This window comes from Wasmannia auropunctata, unplaced genomic scaffold (genome assembly GCF_000956235.1).
Source record: "Wasmannia auropunctata unplaced genomic scaffold, wasmannia.A_1.0 LD336036.1, whole genome shotgun sequence".
Classification (NCBI taxonomy): domain Eukaryota; kingdom Metazoa; phylum Arthropoda; class Insecta; order Hymenoptera; family Formicidae; genus Wasmannia; species Wasmannia auropunctata.
Genome location: NW_012026854.1, coordinates 1,267,859 through 1,289,039, shown reverse-complemented (window position 1 = coordinate 1,289,039; position 21,181 = coordinate 1,267,859). Strand labels below are relative to the sequence as shown.

The 21,181-nt window shown below is 41.2% G+C and overlaps 1 protein-coding gene across 1 annotated transcript in view; it reads left to right on the top strand.

The window, feature by feature from the left end:
• The first annotated feature begins 1,919 nt into the window (after window positions 1-1,919).
• The window catches only part of LOC105452210 (voltage-dependent T-type calcium channel subunit alpha-1G), a 49,305-nt gene continuing 30,043 nt past the window's right edge, over window positions 1,920-21,181 (top strand). The window contains exons 1-6 of the mRNA XM_011693117.1: window positions 1,920-3,070; window positions 15,300-15,411; window positions 15,973-16,106; window positions 16,537-16,634; window positions 17,789-17,960; window positions 20,004-20,042. Of these exons, the coding sequence (XP_011691419.1) occupies window positions 2,691-3,070; window positions 15,300-15,411; window positions 15,973-16,106; window positions 16,537-16,634; window positions 17,789-17,960; window positions 20,004-20,042 (935 nt within the window). The 5' untranslated portion in view covers window positions 1,920-2,690. The remainder of the gene's footprint in view (window positions 3,071-15,299; window positions 15,412-15,972; window positions 16,107-16,536; window positions 16,635-17,788; window positions 17,961-20,003; window positions 20,043-21,181) is intronic.

Here is a 21,181-nt window from a genome sequence, read left to right as displayed (position 1 = left end):
AAATTATGCCAGCCACTTGAAATGACCGAACGGCAAGCATGGAACGCGCGTGGTTGGGTTTCTATTTTCGGCTGCGCACGCGGAGTCGATTAAGGCCGACGACGGCGCGTTTGTAATCTTCAACGAGTTTGATCGTTTCCGGACACAGCGCTGACTTTAATCGCGTATCCAGTATCCGGCGGTTGATTATCACCGCTACCTTGTCGTTCTACCGTTCGAGAAATCGTGTAACAGCGCGATACACACGCGGCCCGCTCCTTCTCCGTTTTCCGAACTTCCGAGCAAAAATAGACGAAGCGCATAGGGAGTTAGTCTCAGCAATCGTTATGATGTTTCTCGGACTCCGTCGTACCATTGAGGCCTTTGCTTGAAAATAGTGGCTCTAAAGAGTGAAAAATTACTGTTTTCTACTCGTTAATTGTGCGAGTATTATATATGTATATGGTTGTTTACTGTACTTATACTTTATAATATTGTATTTCTGTATTTAATTTGTCGCATCGAATTCAATAAGTGAAGCATAATTATCGCTATAATTTGCCGTTGTTTCTTTTCAAAGCTCATAAGTTATATATGCATATATCATTGGATGTCTTGGACAAATAAACTTGACGTAAATTAAAGCAAAAATATGCGTTGGTTTTTTTACATATCACACATTATGACGTTATAATAATTAATTATATATATGCATATTAATAATTCATATATCAATTATTAATAGTATCAACAATAATCTTTTAGAATCCAATAGTATGTATATTGTTGCAATGTGAGCTGCATATCTTTACGGAAGAGAAAAAGTTAACTGTGGTCATTTCTATTTTTGCAGAACATTTCTATTTTTGATACATTATTTCCGACGAGAGTTTCTTTCAGCGCACAAGCACAGGAAATACTTGGAAAATATTTTCCGAAGATTGCTATTTCCAAAACGTTGAATTTCAGACACTGTAGATAAAATCATCGTGATTTCTTATTCTCGCCCCTTTATCGAACGAAGTTCAACCCTTCGCGATGTGTCGTCGAATAGTCATCCATCAAATCCACCCTCGGTGTTACCGTCGCTCCCTTTTTCTCCTCACCTCCTGCTGCAATCAAACGCGACCCGAAAAAAGAAACTTTTCTTTCGCCGTATATTTATCTTTCGTTCGATTACCTTTCCCGTGCCAAAGAGATCACGCGATGCCGATCACCCCTGGGTTATCAATTAGCCGGGCATCGATACGGATGTGAAGTTCGAAGTAAGGCAGCATCTTTTGCACAAATAATGGCGAGAAAAAGGTAGAGTGTCACTTGGTCGACACCGAAAGTGAAAGCGAGGATCTCAAGGACTTCGCGCCAGATCCTCTCCAGTCACTTCTCCATCCCCCGATTTCTCTCTCTCTCTCTCTCTTTCTTTCTCTCCGTTTTACCCGCGTCGAGTACCAACTGTGAAGGTGTTCCTCGGTCGACCGAGGGATGATGGAGAAGGACGAGGAAAAGCAGAAGGAAGAGGCGGCGAAAGAGAGAAGGCGAAGATGATGCGCGAGGCCGGGAAGAGGTGGGAAAGAGTAGGAAGATCTCCGGATTTTCTCTGGGGGAGGATGTGTGTTGGAGGTCGCGAGACGCGGATGAGGCGAGGGACACGCACACACCGGGGGTCGCGCATGCGTCCGCCACCGTCGTCGGGTAGAGGATGTTCGACGTTTTTTTCAGTCACCGGTCGACGCTGCGCCGGGCACCGTCGTCGTCGTGCAACACGGCCGCGTTCGCGCGGCTTTCAAGCTGCTGGCTACCACCACCGCACCATACGTCCGCGCTCGACGCTCGGCCTCGCGGACAACAGCCCGCGCCTAGTGCCCTCGTGTCCGCGCGACCAACGTCGCGGTCGATAAGCCCCGCACCTGACGAGAGAGAGGATACGGCCAGGTGGAGCATACCCGGAAGAAGAGAGCGAGGAGGAAGTGGAAGAGGTGGTGGTGGTGGTGCAGTGAATCAGTCCTCGGCCACGCGCTTCACGTGCTCCTCTTCCAAGAACTTCCGAGACGTTCGCGCTGTCGGGGATTCTCTCCTTCTCGCGGAGGATCTCGCGGTATCCCCTGCGTGACCTCGTGGTGAGGATCGCGGCGCGATCGCATCCTCCGGGGGACATCGCGATACCGGGGCAAGGTTACTGCGCGCTCGTCACGTCCCCAGGTGAGAAGCGCAGGTGAGAGGAATCATCACCGGGCAGGCGCGTCGGGAGGTGCAACTCCGCATCGCTATCTTCACGGCTCCGATGTAAGATGCGATCGGCGGGCACAGCTCGTTCGCTACGTCGATCGCGACAGTGCGGAGCTGCCTGCGTCGAGCGTCGGGATTAAGACGTCGAGTGTATCGGGGAAGGAGACGGTCGTCGTCGTTATTCGCGACGAAGGGATTGACGCGACGAATCAAGAGCACGGAGCGTCCCCGATGACGCTGCCGAGAACGACCGATCGTTCGTGCGATTAGTCGTAAGAGCGAGTGGCGCGCGTGCGGGAAGGAAGACCGAACCGTTCAGCAAGATCGGGCGATGAGAATCTCCCCCCGAGCGTTCGAGGAGTCCCGGAATCGTCGCCTCACGCAGCCCCGGGCGCCGAGGAGGCCGCGACGTCGTTGAAGGCCACCTTTCCAGGCGCCGGAGATACGCCGCGTTCGCGAGAGAGAGGCACCCGAGGTTCACGAGAATGTCGCTGCACTATCCTCAGGGATACCGGTACCGATCCGCGTCGAAGGCGATCAGCGGGACCGGGGTCGGCGAGCAGGGCTCCGACAGTGACGTGGCGGAGCTCAGCGACCTCGAGGACGACGAGGACGAGGATGGGGCTCGCGTGTCCGCCAACAGGCGAGCGGTCGAGGAGAACGAAGAGGAGGACGACGAGGATGATGAGAACGATCTGGACGACGACGACGACGATGAAGACGACGACGACGAGGACGACGACGACGAGGACGAGGAAGAGGAGGGCGAGGGTCTACCCTATCCAGGCTTCATTCCGATCGCTCTCAGATATCTCGACCAGACCACACGACCGCGCAACTGGTGTCTCGCGCTGATTACTAATCCATATCCTTTTGGTACTTCTCAGCTGGGTATGGTAAACTCTGCTTTGTAGCACATATATATATATATCGACCTACATACACGATTTCGTACATTGCGCTCCAATCGGCATAAAAATCTAAAATATTTCTAAAAATAATTTACAGGAATTTTAAAATACAATTAGGAGATTACTTTTTTAAATATGTCTTAAACATTTTTAGTATAAAATCTAAGAAATTAGAATCCGTTTCTTAGATTTCTGAAGAATATCTGGAAGATTAGACGTGCTTTTATAACATAAAAGACAAATCAGAACATATTTTACACGTTTTCATGACATTTCTCAATAATTAAAACGTTTCGCAGACGATTTTTGACGTTTATATTAACTATGATATATTTTAATAGGCCCGATAAATCTTTGTCCAAAACAGAATTAGAAGCGATTATTGGATATCGAGTTTCTACGGTAGCTTTTGTGAGGGAGGCATCTTTGTGTACATTTTACGAATACAGATTCGCTTTTCATGGTCGTGGTAAGCTGATGCGAACTGTTCCAGTCGATCTTCATTAGGAATTTATTTCATCTCTCTGACTACACAAGGTTGCGCGTGCGTCAGCATTCGCCGTAGCTATCAGGATTTGTTGATTTTCCTAAGTCGCTGTGCAATGTGCAGCGTATTATCAAATAAGATTAGATGGAAGGCGATACCGTGGCACAACGCGTGTTTATCCAGCTGAACAAATTATCGACGGCTGCGGGATTTTTTACATATTCGCACTTATACAGAATGTGCGATGGGGTTTGATTCGATATCTCAATAAATCAACCGACGTTATAATGTACGTATACATTAATGGGTTGACAGCTAACGTCAATACTATTTCGCGTCGGTTATAGATCTTTATAGATAAAGAGAATAAAATCGTAAAAATACACACGAACTAAAATGAAAATCAATTATGCGCCCCTTCTGACGTTCGATTAAAAGTTTGCAGGGCTGTTTAACGTGGGATTTAACGTGACATAATATCAAAGGTTAACGTCAAATTGTAGATTTTATCTGGATTTTATCTTTAAAAAAAAATTTCAAATTTCTTTTCTAATCAAGCGATTAGAAAACACGTGTTTATTTTACGGAAAAAAATTAGGCTAAGAAAAATGTCTTTCTTGAAAGATAAGATAGAAGTTTATCAGGGCATGATTATGATATTTTAGCGAGTAAAAATTCGAAGGTTTCATCCGTACTTTCTAAAGGTGATTAATCACCTTCCCCTCCTCCCCCCCCCCTGTATGCGACGTGTTCAATATGGAAAACTCTTCGCTTGATCGTTTTCTCTGTTTTTGCGAAACTTCTCACGCCTCACGAACGTGCAGCACTTCCGCCTCATTTGTTGAATGCAGGCTCTCCGCCACGCCGGGCGGAGTATTTGTCGCCGCTAGTAGCCCCGATCGAGTGCGGCAAACGCGGCGCGGCGGGCGCCGAGGGAGACTAGTCTGAAGACACCTTAAATAGGTCATTGATTGACCTATCCCCAGGCGAATCCTACTGCGCGCGTAGCCGCTTTCCACAGTGGCACAGTTCTCTCTCCTATCTCGCTCCTCTCTCGGCGCGGCGGCGGCGGCGGCGGCGGCGGCGGCGGCGGCGGTGGCGGTGGAGCTGGTTCTCCCTTTTCTCTTCCGCACAGCGGCGTTCCCATTCTCCATCTCGTCGCGCATTTTCCTCACCCTCTCGCGGCGGCCGATCCCCCCCTCTGGTTCCCGGCGCGTATACGGTTGGAGCGCCTATATCCGTTTGTGCGGGAAATTACTGGGGGGGAGGGAGGAGGAGGAGGAAGAGGAGGAGAGCGTACGGCGGGACGTGCACTGCACGTGGTGAGGCAGCGGCAGCGGCAGCAACGGCGGCGGCGGCGGCGACGTCCGGGCAAAGTTTAGTCAGCCGACCATCGGAGCAACAAGCGCCGAGGGAAGCGCGCCGCGCGTCAGAAAGATCTCCATTGTGCGCGCGAGGACAATGGGCGCGGGTTGGAGCACGTCGCAGCACCGAATGCGAAATGCGGACCTCGAGCCTCTGTATCACGTTTGCCACTGCAAAGTCGTAGTTCGCCGCTCCTCCTCGTCGCGCCTCCTCTTGTCCCGCCGTGATCGCGTTTCGCGCTGCGGCTCGTCGTCGTTGAAATCGAAGTCCCAGATATCCGCGAGCCGAAATTCCTGAATCCCCCATCCGTGGAGGACGACCCTCGGGTACACCGAGGTCGACCCTCAATTTAATCGAGGTCCCGTATAAAGAATTTAATAAATTCTTATGTACTACGCAGTACGCGCACGTTCGCTCTCTCTCTCTTTCTCTCTCTCTCTCTCTCTCTCTCTCTCTCTCTCTCTCTCTCGCGGGACCCCCCGAATCGCGGGGATGCTTATTTCGGGAAAACGAAAATACGCGTTTAATAACGAAAACAATAGTGGAACTGCGCGCTATTACACTCGTGCGTTTGTGAATTCCGATTATACCGCGCGGCTAATTCAATGTTGCATGGGAAATCGGGACTGAAGGGTTTCAATTTTGGAAGTTTTGAGATACATTTCACACAAGAGTGTATATACGTGTCAAAGCGGCGGAGACCTTGACCCATCGATGTTTAATCCTAGCGGAACCAAGGGCGGGCCAGGGAATGTCAAACTGTATATCTTTCCTTGAACTACTTGCTGTAAATGTGTGTTTATAACTTTTACGGATTTTGTTTTTTTTTTTTTTGTAAATCTAACTCTAATGCATAAAAAAAACACGATTGTTTTTTCTTATAGAGACATTAATTTTGACATTAATAAAATTATAATAATGCACTTTATATTCGTACTTTATACAAAAAATATATATTAGCATCTTGGATGCATTTAGTTCGATTTCAATAAATCAGTCGTTATAATGTACACGATATTTAAATGCGTATATTCTCTCGCATTGATATCTTCATAAATATGTAGATAAAGAGAGTCATATAAAATTGCAAAAAGATGAAGCAAAGTAAAAATTAAATGCACTCCTTCTGATGTTTGATTAAACGTTGGCGGTGCTTTCTTATAACTTCCTATAACAATAAAGAACTAATTTTAAGTTAAACACATCAGATTTCATCTCCAGAATCAGACGAAAGAAAGATGTTCTTATTTTACGAAAAGAAATTGAGATAGAAAGCGTTTTATCTTTTTCAGGACTAATTATGACAGTTGATTAAAAATTCGAAGATTTAATCGCTGATCAATTTTCTAAAGAGCAATTTTTAATTTTGTGCGTAAAAAAATAAATAATCCACTTTTATGACCCGTTGCATAATTCGAGAAGTTTATTGTACTTGGGTTATAAGTTCGATATTAAGCGGTTAACGCGGCTCGGATCAATAAAAACCCGTGGCAGTTCTTTTAATTCACTGAAACCTATAATCCGCGGGAATACTTTGCTTCCGGCTTTTCTGTTTAGCGACTAAGTGCGAGATTACATGGTGTAGATTGTGTGAAATGCTTGCCATTAACTGAATAAACGGCCATCTCTCTCTGTTCCAGTTTGATAGTAGTTTACTTCATTATCTTAAGTACCATAAAACGGTCGAGCAGTTTTACGGTTTAATCTAATTACAGGTATATCCTTCACGTTTAATTAATTCGTATAATTCTAATGCTTATTTAGATAGACAGATTATTTCATTTCATATCTTGAAGTTAATTAGTTTTAAGTATGAGAGTTACGGAAAAGGGGACGATACGCATTAAATTGTATTTTGTTTTCACAAATATTATATGACAAAAACATTATTTTTTTTCTAAACCTTGTTCTCTATTATTCCTTGGTTTCAAAAAAATTCCTATAAATACACAACTGTTTAGAATGAGCAAAATATTCTGTCAGTTATAGAAGGAGGATTCGCTTCTCCGCGCGGGCAGACGTTGCGAGCTTTGACTACTTGTCGCTCTTGTCCGACGCATTATTCTACTGCGTTGCTTGAATTGTACTCGAACTACTGATTCTCGCAAACGATCGAACGAGCTGCCTCTATTGCATTCATATTACTTTTTTGTTTTCATTTCATTTCCATTAAAGCGACAGCAGATCAAGCAATGCAATTATTTGCCAAATATATGTATATTCAACAAACAGTAAATATGCTGTTTTTAAGTGAATTGATTGCGTTGCTCTCTCTCTCTCTCTCTCCCTCTCTCTCTCTCTCTCTCTCTCTCTCTGTATGCATATATATATATAATTGGAACATTGTTACATAGACGTATATTATTTCATTCATTTTTATAGTGGACATTTATCATTTAAATGCAACTCCTGAAATCACCGAATCTACCATGAGGGACTTAAATAAGTATTAAAATATTTATAGGAAGAGACCATCTTTTCCTCAGGTGATCGTTGAAAAAAAAGATATTGGGTATTAGAAATGTATTAAATTTGTCGCTTCAAAGATGGAAGCCTGGGAAATGTAACGGGAGAAGGATACGTAATATCGCGTAATATTTGCGGCGGGTTTCTACGCTACGGTGGCGAATGTAATGTTACTGTAAGTAGGTGTCAACTTTATGTGGCACGACAACCGTGGTTTTGCGGTGAACAATGCGATATTGCGGTTATAATCAAAAGCAGTAGCTCGAACGATCCGAGTCTCAAGAGCGGGTGTCCCGTTGATGTCCCCCCGCGTTCTCGCGCGTTCTTTCATCTTCCCTCGTTGAATCCTCTCGACGATTTGTCATCGATCGATGACGAATACGGGCACGAGGTCAGGACGACGTTTGCAGGACCGGGGAAAAATAATCGAGTGACGAAAGCGAAGTAAACGAGGCAATCATCCGCGGCCTCGAATGTCGCCGGAAGCGGCAGTCGATCGAAACAATTTGCTCGGCCGCCTCGGCCACTTGATTGTCTATTAAGCGCCGCGTAAATGAGCACCGATGAGAGCGAGAGGCGTCGATGAGAAACAGGTTGACAGGCCGATCGACACGTCACGGGGCACGTACATAAAAATCAATCGCCTATCGCACGTACAAAGCTTATCGGCGTTTTATGTGTGTGTGTTTTACGGCGTTGAGTGCAACTGATATAGTAGTTGATATCCTACAGAAATCGTCCACATTAGAAGTTAATATATATTAATTAATATTAATGACTTTGAAATTACACGATGTGATTCACTTTAATTAAAAGTAATTAATTAAAAAAATAAAAGTATTCTTAATTATTCTGAAAGCTTTAACGAATGTTTATGTCTCGCTAACGAAAGCAACGTCTATCGGTTGTGACATTTGAAAACACATCCATTTTTCATTGAATTTAATTAATCCAGTGACGTTTCTTTAATTATCGATATTACATTTCTATAATTACTATAAACAAATTAAAAGAAAGAGTAGTAAGATATACTTTTCTTTACTAGAAAGTTTGTTTTTCGAGTATTTCTCAAATTGAATATAAAATATAATATAATAACAATATTTCCCGTAATAAAAATACAAAGGCAATTAATATACATTCACATATTAAACTTTGACTTTTGCCTCCCTTTGTTCGATTCTCTTTCCTTCCAACAAAAGAGACAATTTGTCATTGGAAAAACGTTATATATGGACTATCAATGCCTTAGATATCGAAGAATAATTACAAACTGTGTAAAGATTTTTTACATTAGCGAAATTGGCGCTATACAAATTCCAGTCGGTCAGTCTCTACAATTGCAATTGTATTCTGAAGCTCGTGTGCTTCCGCATCACGACACCCGACGCTAGTGCAAGATTTACGTAAACGGTCGGGTATTGTCGCAGCGAGCCAAGAGAATTCTGCAGCGTGCTGCAACGACATTAATCCTTACACGAGCGAATAGCGGTCGCAGGCACGCCGCGCCGCGCCGCCGCCGGCCGTGGCGGCGCGAGTACACAGATTGCGCCGTTACGATAAACGGTTATCTAGGGCTCCGGGGTCTTGTAACACCTACGGCTCACGTGCGGAGCAATCCAATTGATTATTTTCCGCCGGCGCTGCTTATCTCTGCGCGCGTTAAAACGGGGCGGAATTTATTTTTAGCGGCGCGCACATGGTATGTACGTGGATCCGCGAGAGATAGAAGGCGTTTGTCCCATCGCGAAACGCTCGCGTTTATTCTCGTGGCGATTTAATTACTCATTCCGGAAATGAGGAACGTTTCATTCCTTGTTCCTGGAATATCCGAGCGTGAAAATAGTTCCGTCACGGCCGAATTCAACGCGGCGGTATGAAACGCAGTCTGTTACTCTTGAGTAAATCTCTCGTTTTCTGAAAGATACTCCAATTTAGACGTAAAAATAGAAATGAGATTTCAAACTGCTTTCACTTCTGATAAATTCAATGATTCGCGCAACACACTTATTTATTTTAAATAAAAAATTGATAAATAAAATTGAAAGTTATTTTGCTGTCGATATTTAAAAGTTTACCACGATTAGAAATTCTCTCCAACTTAATTCTCTCTCGATAATTTTAAATATAAATTTCTGTGAAATTATTGTTTTCTCGTAACTTTGGTTGTATAACTTTAACTAAGTTATTAATTAAAGTAATTTTAAAGAAACTGAGCATACGCGTTCTTGTTAGCTGTTTCTTCTTTGTTAGCTCTGCCTTTCGTAATTAAGATTCATGATTCGCGAACGAGTCGCGCAAAAAGCAACGAAGCCGAGTCATCAGCTTCGACGCGATCGATCTAGTAATTTAAGCATGAAATGTGAATGCTTTTTTGTTCGATTTTCCGCAGACAGGTCGGACAGGTCGGCGCGCACTTTATCTGGCAGTCTCATTACTATTTCCGTCCGGTCGCAATAATACAGGGAAGAAGGGAAAATCTGACAAATTGCATGTATATTCCATCTTCTGCTTTTTGTCGTTACAAACGACCGCGACAAATTGCGGCGAACCTTCTTCACTGGCAGCTGTCGAAACTACTTGGGACGAAACCGTCACGACAGAGTAGGAGAAACGTCCCTTGACGGAGGATTTTCTCGATGATTTAGGTCTCTCCAGGCAGCGTCTGACTTCGTCGAATCGATCGCGGCGTGAACGACGAATCCGGAAAGGAGTTTGGTGGCAGATTGACGTCTCTAACACTCCATCGGCGGCTTTTTCTCACTTCTTCATATCAGACATCCTGTTGACTGAGCACCGATTGCGTGTCCTGAGTACCATCGGATGCCCTTTCAACCGTAGATGCTAGGGAACGTTTTATGAAAAAAGGACAGTTACTTTAATGACGATATATCGACAGTATTGTAGTGTTGTCATAAGCGTCGAAGATGAAATTTCAGCAAATCTAGAGTACGGAGAGTCTAGATAGTCTTACCACTCAATTTTTTCTTTCTTTCTTTCAGATTTCAACCAAATTTTATTTCAAAAAGAACTTAAAATTTCAAGCGTCATATATCGAAAATAAACTCGTCAAGATATCAAAAATAAAAAGTTTTTGATATATAAATTCTAAAAAGTACTTTAGAAAGCTGTTTTTCTGTTTTTGTTACAAAAAAAGATTCTAAATGTCTCATTCTCTAGGAAAAATGTGTTCTGGGAATACATTTGATGCTTTTGGGACATGTATACAACAGGGAATAGAGTTGATATAATTCCGCCTTTTCCATCGTTGTTTCCATTTCTTCGCCGTTATTATTATTTACTCTGTCATCTATATTTGCATTTTCAACCAAATTTACGATGCTTTTCAACATACTTTTTTTTTCTATTACATTGTTTTCTGCGAATAAGAAGCAATCGGATGAATGGATGAATGGATGAATGGATTAAAAGAATACTTGATATCTATAGAAATAAAAATTACTCTCTCTCTCTCTCTTTCTAGTTATTTCATTACATTGTTTTCTCATTTAATCTCTCTATTTCATTACATTGTTTTCTCATTTAATCTCTCTTTGTACATTATTTTTCTGATGTGACGTTTTGATATTCAATATTCCACAGGAAACTAAGATTACCTGAATATATTAGGATCATATATTAAGATTAAAGGCTTTAAAAGCTAAATGTTACTGAAAGTATTGAATACCATACGAGTTTGCGAAGGTGCGATATAATCGCAATATTCCTTTACATACACGGAGTGAATATATATATAATACCTAATAAAGATTAATTCTTATCATCTGATTACGTATATTAAAGATTAATGATGCGTTTATGCAAAGCGATAAATTGCGTCTAAAATCTTAAAGAGCTGTAATCAAATTACATCTTGAATTATCTAATATAATGATAAAATCTAATTGAAATAGAATGAGTAAATAAAGTTTAATAAATATAATAACAATAATTATCCAATAAGAAAAAAACAATATGCACTTGCTTCATTTGTTAAAAACTCTCAGTACCAGTATATACTTTGTAAATTTTATGTTTAAACGATTCAGTCATTTGTCCTTCTTTCATGTAACTGTTATAAATGATTAACCTATTGGGGAAGGCTTGGCAACGAGAGCGGTGCATGCCTCGTAAGGGGATGAAAGTTAACAGCAGCAACAACAACACGATCCATTAGGTTCAGCGCGCAAAGCCTCTCGTATACATTCAGCCGTTTTCTACTTGAGCGGATACACCTGTCGGACGACGTGCCACCCGTGCACACCGATGCGGAATCCATTGTGTGTGAACTGGAGCATTTGCTGGAAGAATAACAGAGCAATCATTTTCGATATATACGCAGATACACCCGTGCCTTTGTCTGCGTTAATTACGCGACTTTAATAATTAACACATATACCCTTTATGCATTTACGTTAATTATTCGCTTTTAATATGTTGAGTGTCATGAGGCCATCGGTGATGTAAAAACTAACGTGTCACGTTGACGTATGTGTACACACAAAATGCAATTATTGCGCAAACCATACGTTTAAGAAAAAAATCATATTTATAACACATATACCGCTAATACAGCGGAGCTGATTAAACAGAAATCGCTTTTCAATTAACATATTAATAATTATATTGTACTTTCAATGATTATTCGAAATCATCAATACCTGATGGTAATAATCAAAAGCGACAATGAAAACTTTCGGACAGGATATATATTCCATTTTATTACTTTTGCTATTCGAGATTAAAGTAAGGAATAGTAGAAGTTTATTCTTCTTCTGCGAGACTGTATATATTTTCATTCTGTAGTATCTCTTATAGGTCCACTTCTAGGTATATCCCGTCTCAGTTTCTAGAAAATATAAATTTTCAGTACTAATAAAGGACATTTGTCATCGTGAGAAATGCACGAATGTTTATCATCAATCGCTTCCGTTGCATCAGAGGGTGGCGATGTTCGCCAAGTTGTGAAAGTTGCACGCTGGAGAGAGAGAGAGAGAGAGAGAGAGAGAGAGAGAGAGCTCGGTAGAGGCCAACCGAGTTTATTGATCGAACACACTCCTAACACGTTTGTGGGAGCAGATAACGCAGAAGATTCCTCGCGATTCGCCTGTCAAAATCACCAACGTGGTGCTTTTTAATGCGAGTGCTTCCTCCGGCCTCCCACCCCCATCCGTCGTTGCCCTCGTTCTTCGCCGAAGATGAGACGTTACAGGTGCTCGCGGCCGTCTGTGTAAGCACAGACCGGGGGTGGCTAAGAGCCACGCTCGTACAAATGCTCGTCGATATCGGCGCTTGGCACGCGAGATCGTGTCGGCGTGATAGATCGCTATTATGATACACCGTCGCTTCGCGGGCTTTTACAATCGTACGGCAATCTATCACGCATCTGGCGTGAACTGCGTAGATTGTACGATTCTGTGTTTAATTCGGCTCGAAAAGCGAGCGCGTTTGAAATACTGATCTGTCCAACACAAAAGTTATAAAAACGTTTAACTGACGTTCAAAAAATAAAGACGTCTTTTATAATATTAACACCGACGTTAACACCGACGAATTGCTTCTTTGAATTGGACGCTTTTATAAACTCTTTCAGACTCTTTCTGTGCTCTCTTTCCGGAGGAGCATTTTACTTAGCGTGAAAATGTTGTACAATTATTCTGCAAACGACAAATTCGATATTTCAATCGTAGGATGTGCACGAACAGAGGTTATCATCATTTGAATTAAAGTTTTATTTGTTAGAGAATCCATTTTTAATTAGCCAGATGAGATTTATACTTGTTTTAGTCGCCGAGAGCTTTCCGCGTCTCTCCGTGATTGCCGTCAGCCTTCTGCCTCTATATATCCATAATGAAATTTCTGCCGAGATTAAACGGAAATGTTTTAAGGAGTCTAATGGCAGATTGATTTGTGGGTAGACGAATCGTCGTGCGTCGATTTTGCCGCTTTCATTAGACTAATTACTTCTTAGTCTCTGACAGACCACGAACGTATTCCCGGGGAACCGTTTCATCTAACATCGAGATGTACGAAGCATTCCATTCGCGTGATAAGCGGCGATCGATTTATTTTTAGTCTACCAATTTCCCGCGCGCCTGGTCGGACCATTTATCGTCCGGATACCGGTAAAAAGTGACGAAGGTCATTTATGAAGACGGACGGCTTCAAGTTCAGATGTCACACCATGGACCTCTTGTTCTCGGCGATAATATACTACAGACATATCGATCGATTCGGAGAACGGGGATCGTCGTCCGTGGCTTTATAATTAATTGAGCGCAACAAGTAGCGCTGAAAAGAATTTTCAAGTCGAGATAAAGGATTTGCGGCAATCCTTATCTTAATGGCGCTCCTTACTTCTAACCTTTCGGAGAAGGGCGTCGGCCCTTCGCGTGTGTAACCCGATGTCAGTAGCCGGCTGGCTAACACATGAATAGTCGCTTGCACGCGATGCTGATGAACATCGCGACGTCGTATAACACCGTCCCGGGCAAACTAAGGGTGGAATACGAATCTGCGGCTGCTAGGAAATCGATGTCTCGGTTCCTTACTGCGGCGCGTCACGCACACGATTTATCTCCGCATTAAACCGGATATCATGCCAGAATCGTTCTTGAGAGTCTGTCATATCGTAAGATATACACAGAGGTAGAAAGGATAATTTAAAAAATATCTTTTCTAGATGTAAATAATACAATGTATATCTTTAAATGGAAACAGATTTATTTTTAATAAATAAAACCAAAAGCTACCAAAGGTATTAAATGATATTAAAAGTTAAGATCTATACGAAATTTATATATTATATATGTACATATATAATTTATATTTAACGTGCGGTATTAACTGTTTAGTATTTAGAGGGTTTAAAATGATATTTGCGTGTAATTAATAATCGCATTTGATACTGAGATATCACAACCCTATTAAAAGCTGTAACTACCGAAAACTGATAGCTGCTAATTGTACGTACGATCGAAAACTCGCTGCATCGCGTCGCTCGCACACACATCTTGATTATCGATTTCGATTTGATCTTATATCAAATTTCGATGTGTCAGCATTCTCGTGTGTCGTAATGTCGAAGAAAAATTGTAATGTTCGAACGAATCGTGAATGTAATAATGATCGTGAATAGTAATACATTATTCAGTATTACTCGTATACGGACTCGTGTGGAATTTTTTTTTTCTACGCGCAGAGACACGCGATTAGATTTAATCGCACTTGTCTGCCTATGTCTGTTAAATAGACATTGAGAAACGCGCTGCGAGAAAACACAAGATGTTTAGATGATAGTCACTTCGCAACAACAATCGGTGCGATTATAGCGAGCTTTCATCGATCGACGCCAGAAAAAAATAATTCGAATCCTGTCAGAATAAAATTACGTGTTCAATTATTAATAATGATCGTGCTCTTAGCAATCAAGAGACGTATGTTATTCAAATACGAAAAATTCTGTAATTTGTTTTCATACTCATTAATGTCATTCTTACTTTTACTTTTATGAAATAATATTAACTGCTCGCAATACATTTCGATATTCAATAAATAATTTCCATGCAAATAATGAGAATTACATTTGTATATTAAAAATTGAGATTTATTCGTTTACAATGAAAATTGACAATTCTTTATTTACGGTAAATGAATCAGGGAGTCGTTAACGCACAAATGCGAAATATTTTCAATATTCTCATACATTCAACATTTCTCATACGCTTTTCATGCAATTTGTGTTACATATATTTAAAAAATCTCTTTCATGTATAGCAATAACGTGTACAGCCCTTTTGCGATCTGTTACCTTTAGTCAAAGAACTAAAAAATACCCAGCTATCTTTTCCTTAACAAAGACTCACGTGGTTCGAAAGGGTGAGCATGATGGTGATCCTTCTGAACTGCATCACGCTCGGGATGTATCAGCCGTGCGTGGACGACCAGTGCGTAACGAATCGATGTAAGATACTGCAGGTACGTACGCATATCTCGCGGCAGCTGGCTGGAAAGCGAAGAAAAAAAAAAGAAATTAAGAAGAGGAACCAGAGAGTAATCTGTGTTTAGCGCATTCGGATTTGAGAAAGCGTGGTGTATATAGCGTATCGGGATTTATTTAAGTAAGAGTCATTTCCATAAGAACGGCTCCCTGCGCGATCACGAGTATCGCATTTACATGTTCGCGTGCCGGGGAGAAAAGTCCGTTATCGGAATGGGAATATTTACAATTCAATTAAGTCTTAACTTACGGGGAATTTTCGCGCGAAGGCGGCGATTATACGGCGCGCCGATAAGCGAATTAATCGATTGCGCATCTTGACACGGTTTCCGGCCGGCTCGCAATTAGTCCAGCAAAGGTGGCGGAAGGAGGAGAAGGAGGAGCAGAAGGATGGGATGGGAAAGAGATGAGAAAATTACCGACATGGCACAGCCGTTAATCGAATCCTCTAGTAGAGTGCCCCTAAATCAATCACGGTGAATTACGTCGATCATACCCTGTTCTAATCAATGCCGTGTTCTCCTGCCTATTTCTTGCAGATGTTCGATGATATCATTTTTGCCTTCTTCTCCTTGGAGATGACCATAAAGATGGTGGCGATGGGGATTTATGGTAAAGGAACTTATCTCGCGGATTCCTGGAATAGATTAGATTTCTTTATAGTGTTGGCTGGGTAAGTATTTCATTTCGATACTTTATTATATTTACCTAATTTGAATTGCCACGTTTCAAAAAGTTTTTATACAAAACCTGCAAGAATCTGTGAAATGCATTATGATAAATAACGATATGGAATAAAATTGGACACTTTCTCAGTAGTAAAAATTGTAATAATTTTATAGTAATTATAACAATTAACTCAATTTTTTATTATTTTATAATACTTTACATATTTTCTGTTTGAATAATTGTGTGAAATGATATTATTAATTATTGTCTTTAATTCCTCATATCCTTGAATTTAAATTCAAAACTACAGTATTTAACATGCACATTATGCAGATTATTAAATATAACAATATATCATTTAATTATAAAATTTTACTGTGATAAATTTGTAAAAAAATATGTTAAAGAAGTTTAAAAAGTGGACTTGGTTGTAGCGCTGCGGAATACTGCCTAAACGTGGAAAATATGAATCTGTCAGCCATCCGAACGATAAGAGTATTAAGGCCGTTACGGGCGATCAATCGAATACCAAGTAAGTAACGAGATCTTTGCGATATGTCAGAAACCTCGATGGTTGACGGTTAACTCCAGTTTGCTTCCGTCGTCGATTTCACGGTGCATTGCTAGGTGCATAACCGCCGCGTATAGATCGTAACGCATTCACGGTTGATTTCATCTTGGAATTGAAACGTGGCGAAGGCAGAGGAGTACATATAATCATATCGAACAAGAACAAGTAAAGTTGGCAAGAAGAGGCATTTAGCTACAAAGATCGAAATTCAAGGTTAAAATTCGCGAAACGTGTACACGCGTCACGGAACTCGAGTCTCTTAATTTTGATAAGAAACCCTGAGATCGAAAATTATAAAATGTTGAAAAGAATTTTGCGCGAACTATTTTCTAAGGCAAAAATTTAAATAACAAAATCTAATTGCGGCTTCAAATTTCTTTCTTGGAATTTAACCGCCAATGACTGATGTATTTAACATTGGACGCTAAAAATTTCAACAAATAAAGGTGCAATTTCATGAGACGCTCGTTTTAGCGTTAAAGCCATGGCACACAGAAAAACTTAAGCAGTAAGACGTAAGCAGTAAAGAAATCAACATGTTAGATTTTTGGTAATCACATGACTTTGACTTTGACGCTAGCGTCAAAAAAAGAAGCTGGATTTTCTCAGCTTCAGCGTCAAAGACTGTTGTTGTTTTGTTCTGAACATTTTGGATACAAATGATACAATTGACGTTAAACTTGATATTGTCGCTTTTCGTGCAAGCCAACTATGATCACGTAATTTTGACGTCAAAAATGAGCGTCGAGCGTCAGCATGAAAAGGCACCTTAATGGTTTCACCAGAAAGATTTTTTAAAATATAAATAGAATGCGATATTTGTGTCTATTATTAAAATTAAATAAACATTCAAGTCATTTCACGATATATTTTCAAATTGTATTTTTATAAGAAAGAAAACAAAAAATCTCAAAATAACATCAGATTATTTCAATATCCGAGGAAGAAATCTCAAAATAGCATCAGATTATTCCCGTATCCGAGGAAGAATACATATTGCAAGCAGAATCGATGTTGCCTTGGTTCAAAGAATTCGATAATATCGACGAAGCATTACACATTTGTGCGTTACTAAAGCGCTTGCAAACGTTATTTTCACAAAACACCTCCGATAGGTATGCGAATATTGGTGATGCTGCTGCTCGACACCCTTCCCATGCTGGGCAACGTCTTATTATTGTGCTTCTTCGTCTTCTTCATATTCGGCATCGTCGGCGTGCAGCTGTGGGAGGGCATACTGCGCCAACGCTGCTTCCTCAAGGCTCTGCCCAACATCAAGTATCCCGAGTAAGTCGGCGTGAACCTTAGGTCCGCGGACTAATCAATGACTATAATATATACATATATACATATATACTTTTTTTTTATTATAAATGTTCGACTTCGATTCTTCACATATTATTGCGCCTCACGCTGCATCGCATCTCGTTTTATTCTCTTCTGTCTGTCTTTCGATCGCTGTGCAGTTTGAAGCGCTTTGTCGCCGATCGTCGCATTTCCGCGAGACGGCGAAACGTGTGGGACTCTAAATAGCTCACATCCGGCAATTCGTCGTTAATCAGAAATTTTTCGCGACATCGTGCACCTCGAACACGGTGAACCACAAAGCGTCGCGTTCAGCGCAAAACGGTCTTTCGATTTTTTTTTAGCAATTTCCATTTAAGGCTTATCGTAAAAATGGATTTAGCCAAGATCAACATTTGCCGTATTCGAAACACTTTCGCTTCTGTGTAAAAATTCTATTTTGAGAGCTTTTGCAATAACATACGTCGAAATACAGTAAACGCTACGGCCGTGCGACACGACCAGGAGGACAAATTTTATATATATCATCATAATATTTACACATATTTTATTATCTGCAGGCATATTTGCGTTTACCGTGTTCAAAGCATGCTATTGCATAAAAAAGTCTACCACTCTGCGTACGCAATTTTTTGCTCGACAATTTTTTGCTTAGCTAGATAATATTTCTATTTGACACGCCTGCAATTTGTTTTTCGTCACCTAAGACGATGCGCGGGTCTCCTCGGGTCATTTTTGTCTGGGGACCTGCGTCTACAAATGGAATAGAAGGGTTTCGCGGCGAATCAGCCGCGTACGTGCACGCGAGATTTCGGGCATCGAGCAAACTTGGTCGTGCGGTTCATTCGCGCGTTGGGCGGAGCCCAACTGTAATCTAATATATCCAGATTGCATGGCGAGTAGCTCCAGTTGTCGCAACGCATCGCTTGCCGAGTTTTTCTTGCTGTAAATTTAACGCTCCGCTCTTTTTCTCCCCTTTGCTCTCTGTCTTTCGCCAGTTCTTCTCTGCGTCAGTATTTTGCGCTCGATCCGCTTCTATCAGACGATCGATATTTGCTCAGAATACAGTGCAAACTTCGTAACTCATGTTCACTCCGCTCGGCTTATCACGAAACTATCCCAAAAAATATCATCATCTCGAACTCGAGATGGACGCGAAAGTGAATAATTAAACACTCTTAAATCTTATTTATGTAATATTGCGTTTGTCGCAAGCAACAGAAAATATGTCACGAATATAATCTGCACATCTTTTTTCTTATATTTTTAAATATTCTTTTTTTTACTGGAATATCTATTACACTTTAGTACACATACTGAAGCATATGCGATGTCTATTTAAAAAACAAGAATGTTTATTTAAAAAAAAACAAGAACAATTTTAGTTTCTTTTAACAGTATTTTTTTTCATTATTGATAATTTATTTGAAAACTTTTGCGGATCATTGATATTAACGCGAAATCTTGACATAAAGGAAGATCTCTGTAAATGTAAAAATTGCAAGTTACTTTTCAAAAAGACATTTATTTATTTTGCGTAACGCAGTGCAAAAGAAAAACAATCTTCACATTTCTTTTTCTGTCACTTGAATAATTTAGTACGCGACAAACATCAACCTTGTTCTATCGATCCTAACATGGATAACCTTTTTTTTTTTAAGTGAAAACAATTATAAGCACTTACAGCGACCTTTCTGTCAAATGTTCGGATATCGATTTGAGATTGTTGGCGCGTTCTAGATGAGAAAGATATCATCGGTGGCGAAAGGGACCATGAGAAGTTCGTGAAAAGCCCTGGATGGATCAGTATGTTCTACTTCCTCTGAACTTTTGCTTTACAGGAGTATATATCACGTTAGGCGATCTAAGCCGCTCTTCTCACTCTCCTCCCTTGTTCTCTTTCTTTCTCTCTCCTTTTTTTCTTTCTTTCTCCCTCTTCTGCTCCTCGTGACTAAAAAAAAATCTAGACATGTAAGTACATGACCCCCAGGGAGGCAGTGACAGGCTATTGTTTCGCTGTTGCAGGTTACTCTCGGACGAGTACTCGGTTCGATCACGCATTTAGTAAGCTCTAGTAGAGAACAATGTGCTGTACATACATATATATCTTTCTCTATCTCTCACTCTTCTCTCACTCTTCTCTCTCTCTCACTCTTTCTCTCTCAATAATATATACCTATATGAATCACAAAATATACATACACGTGGCATCCATATGTACATATATGTATATACATGCAACCATACGTAATGTGCAAATGTATATCTCTTTCTTTCTCTCTTTCTTTTTTTTTCTTTCACTCTTCCTCTTTCACCCTTTCTCTCTCTCTCTCTCTCTCTCTCTCTCTCTCTCTCTCTCTCTCCAACTCTCCCTCTGTTTCTCCCTCTTTTATTTCTTCTTTCTAAACCAATGTGCGACTGTACAGTAGTGTGTACTCACATAGAGCATGTCGAGTCGACCGACAACGAATTAAGACACTATTTCGTATACTGGCTGCCCGATCGAGGAGACGATGATTTCGAGATCCCCGAGAGCGAGAGAAGAGATCTACCCTCACAAACTTCGAGATATATAGCATTTTAGTGTCCAGGCTACTTCACACTTATGTACTAGCACTGAAAAGCTCTCCTCCCACACACGTACATAAATCGCGCGGTGCACGATTCGAAAGGCGGGGATACACCGATGACGGAGGAGGGATCCGTAATTTGTGGGCGACCCGAAAACTCAACGTTTCTCCGACGAGATTACTCCGACACCTCGGGATCTCTTCGGCTACTTCGATGCACGAGTCCATGTTCTCTCTCTTCTTTGCTCTAGACATACCTTTTTCGTGGTTCACGTGCCTCTCTTATCTTTCTCACTCTCACTGTCCCTCTTCACTCTCCGCCTCTCTATTTTATCCTCCCTCAGCGTGTGTCTAGTCGATAAGCATTAACGATGCTTTCTGCATATGTGAACTCTATCGTTTAAGCAACTGTATGTGTGTGTGTGTGTGTGTGTTTTTTTTTGTGTGCGTGTGTGTGTGTGTGTGGCATCGGTGATCTCTGTGGTTTCACTACATCGCACTGCTTTCACGGTATCCGTATCCTTCCGTTACGTAAAGAGAGTCCCAAACTCCGCGATTCATGCATTAAACAACGAGATTTTTTGGTCCTTGGATGTGAAGTTGACGTTTCCCTGAAATGGGAAGTTTCTCGTC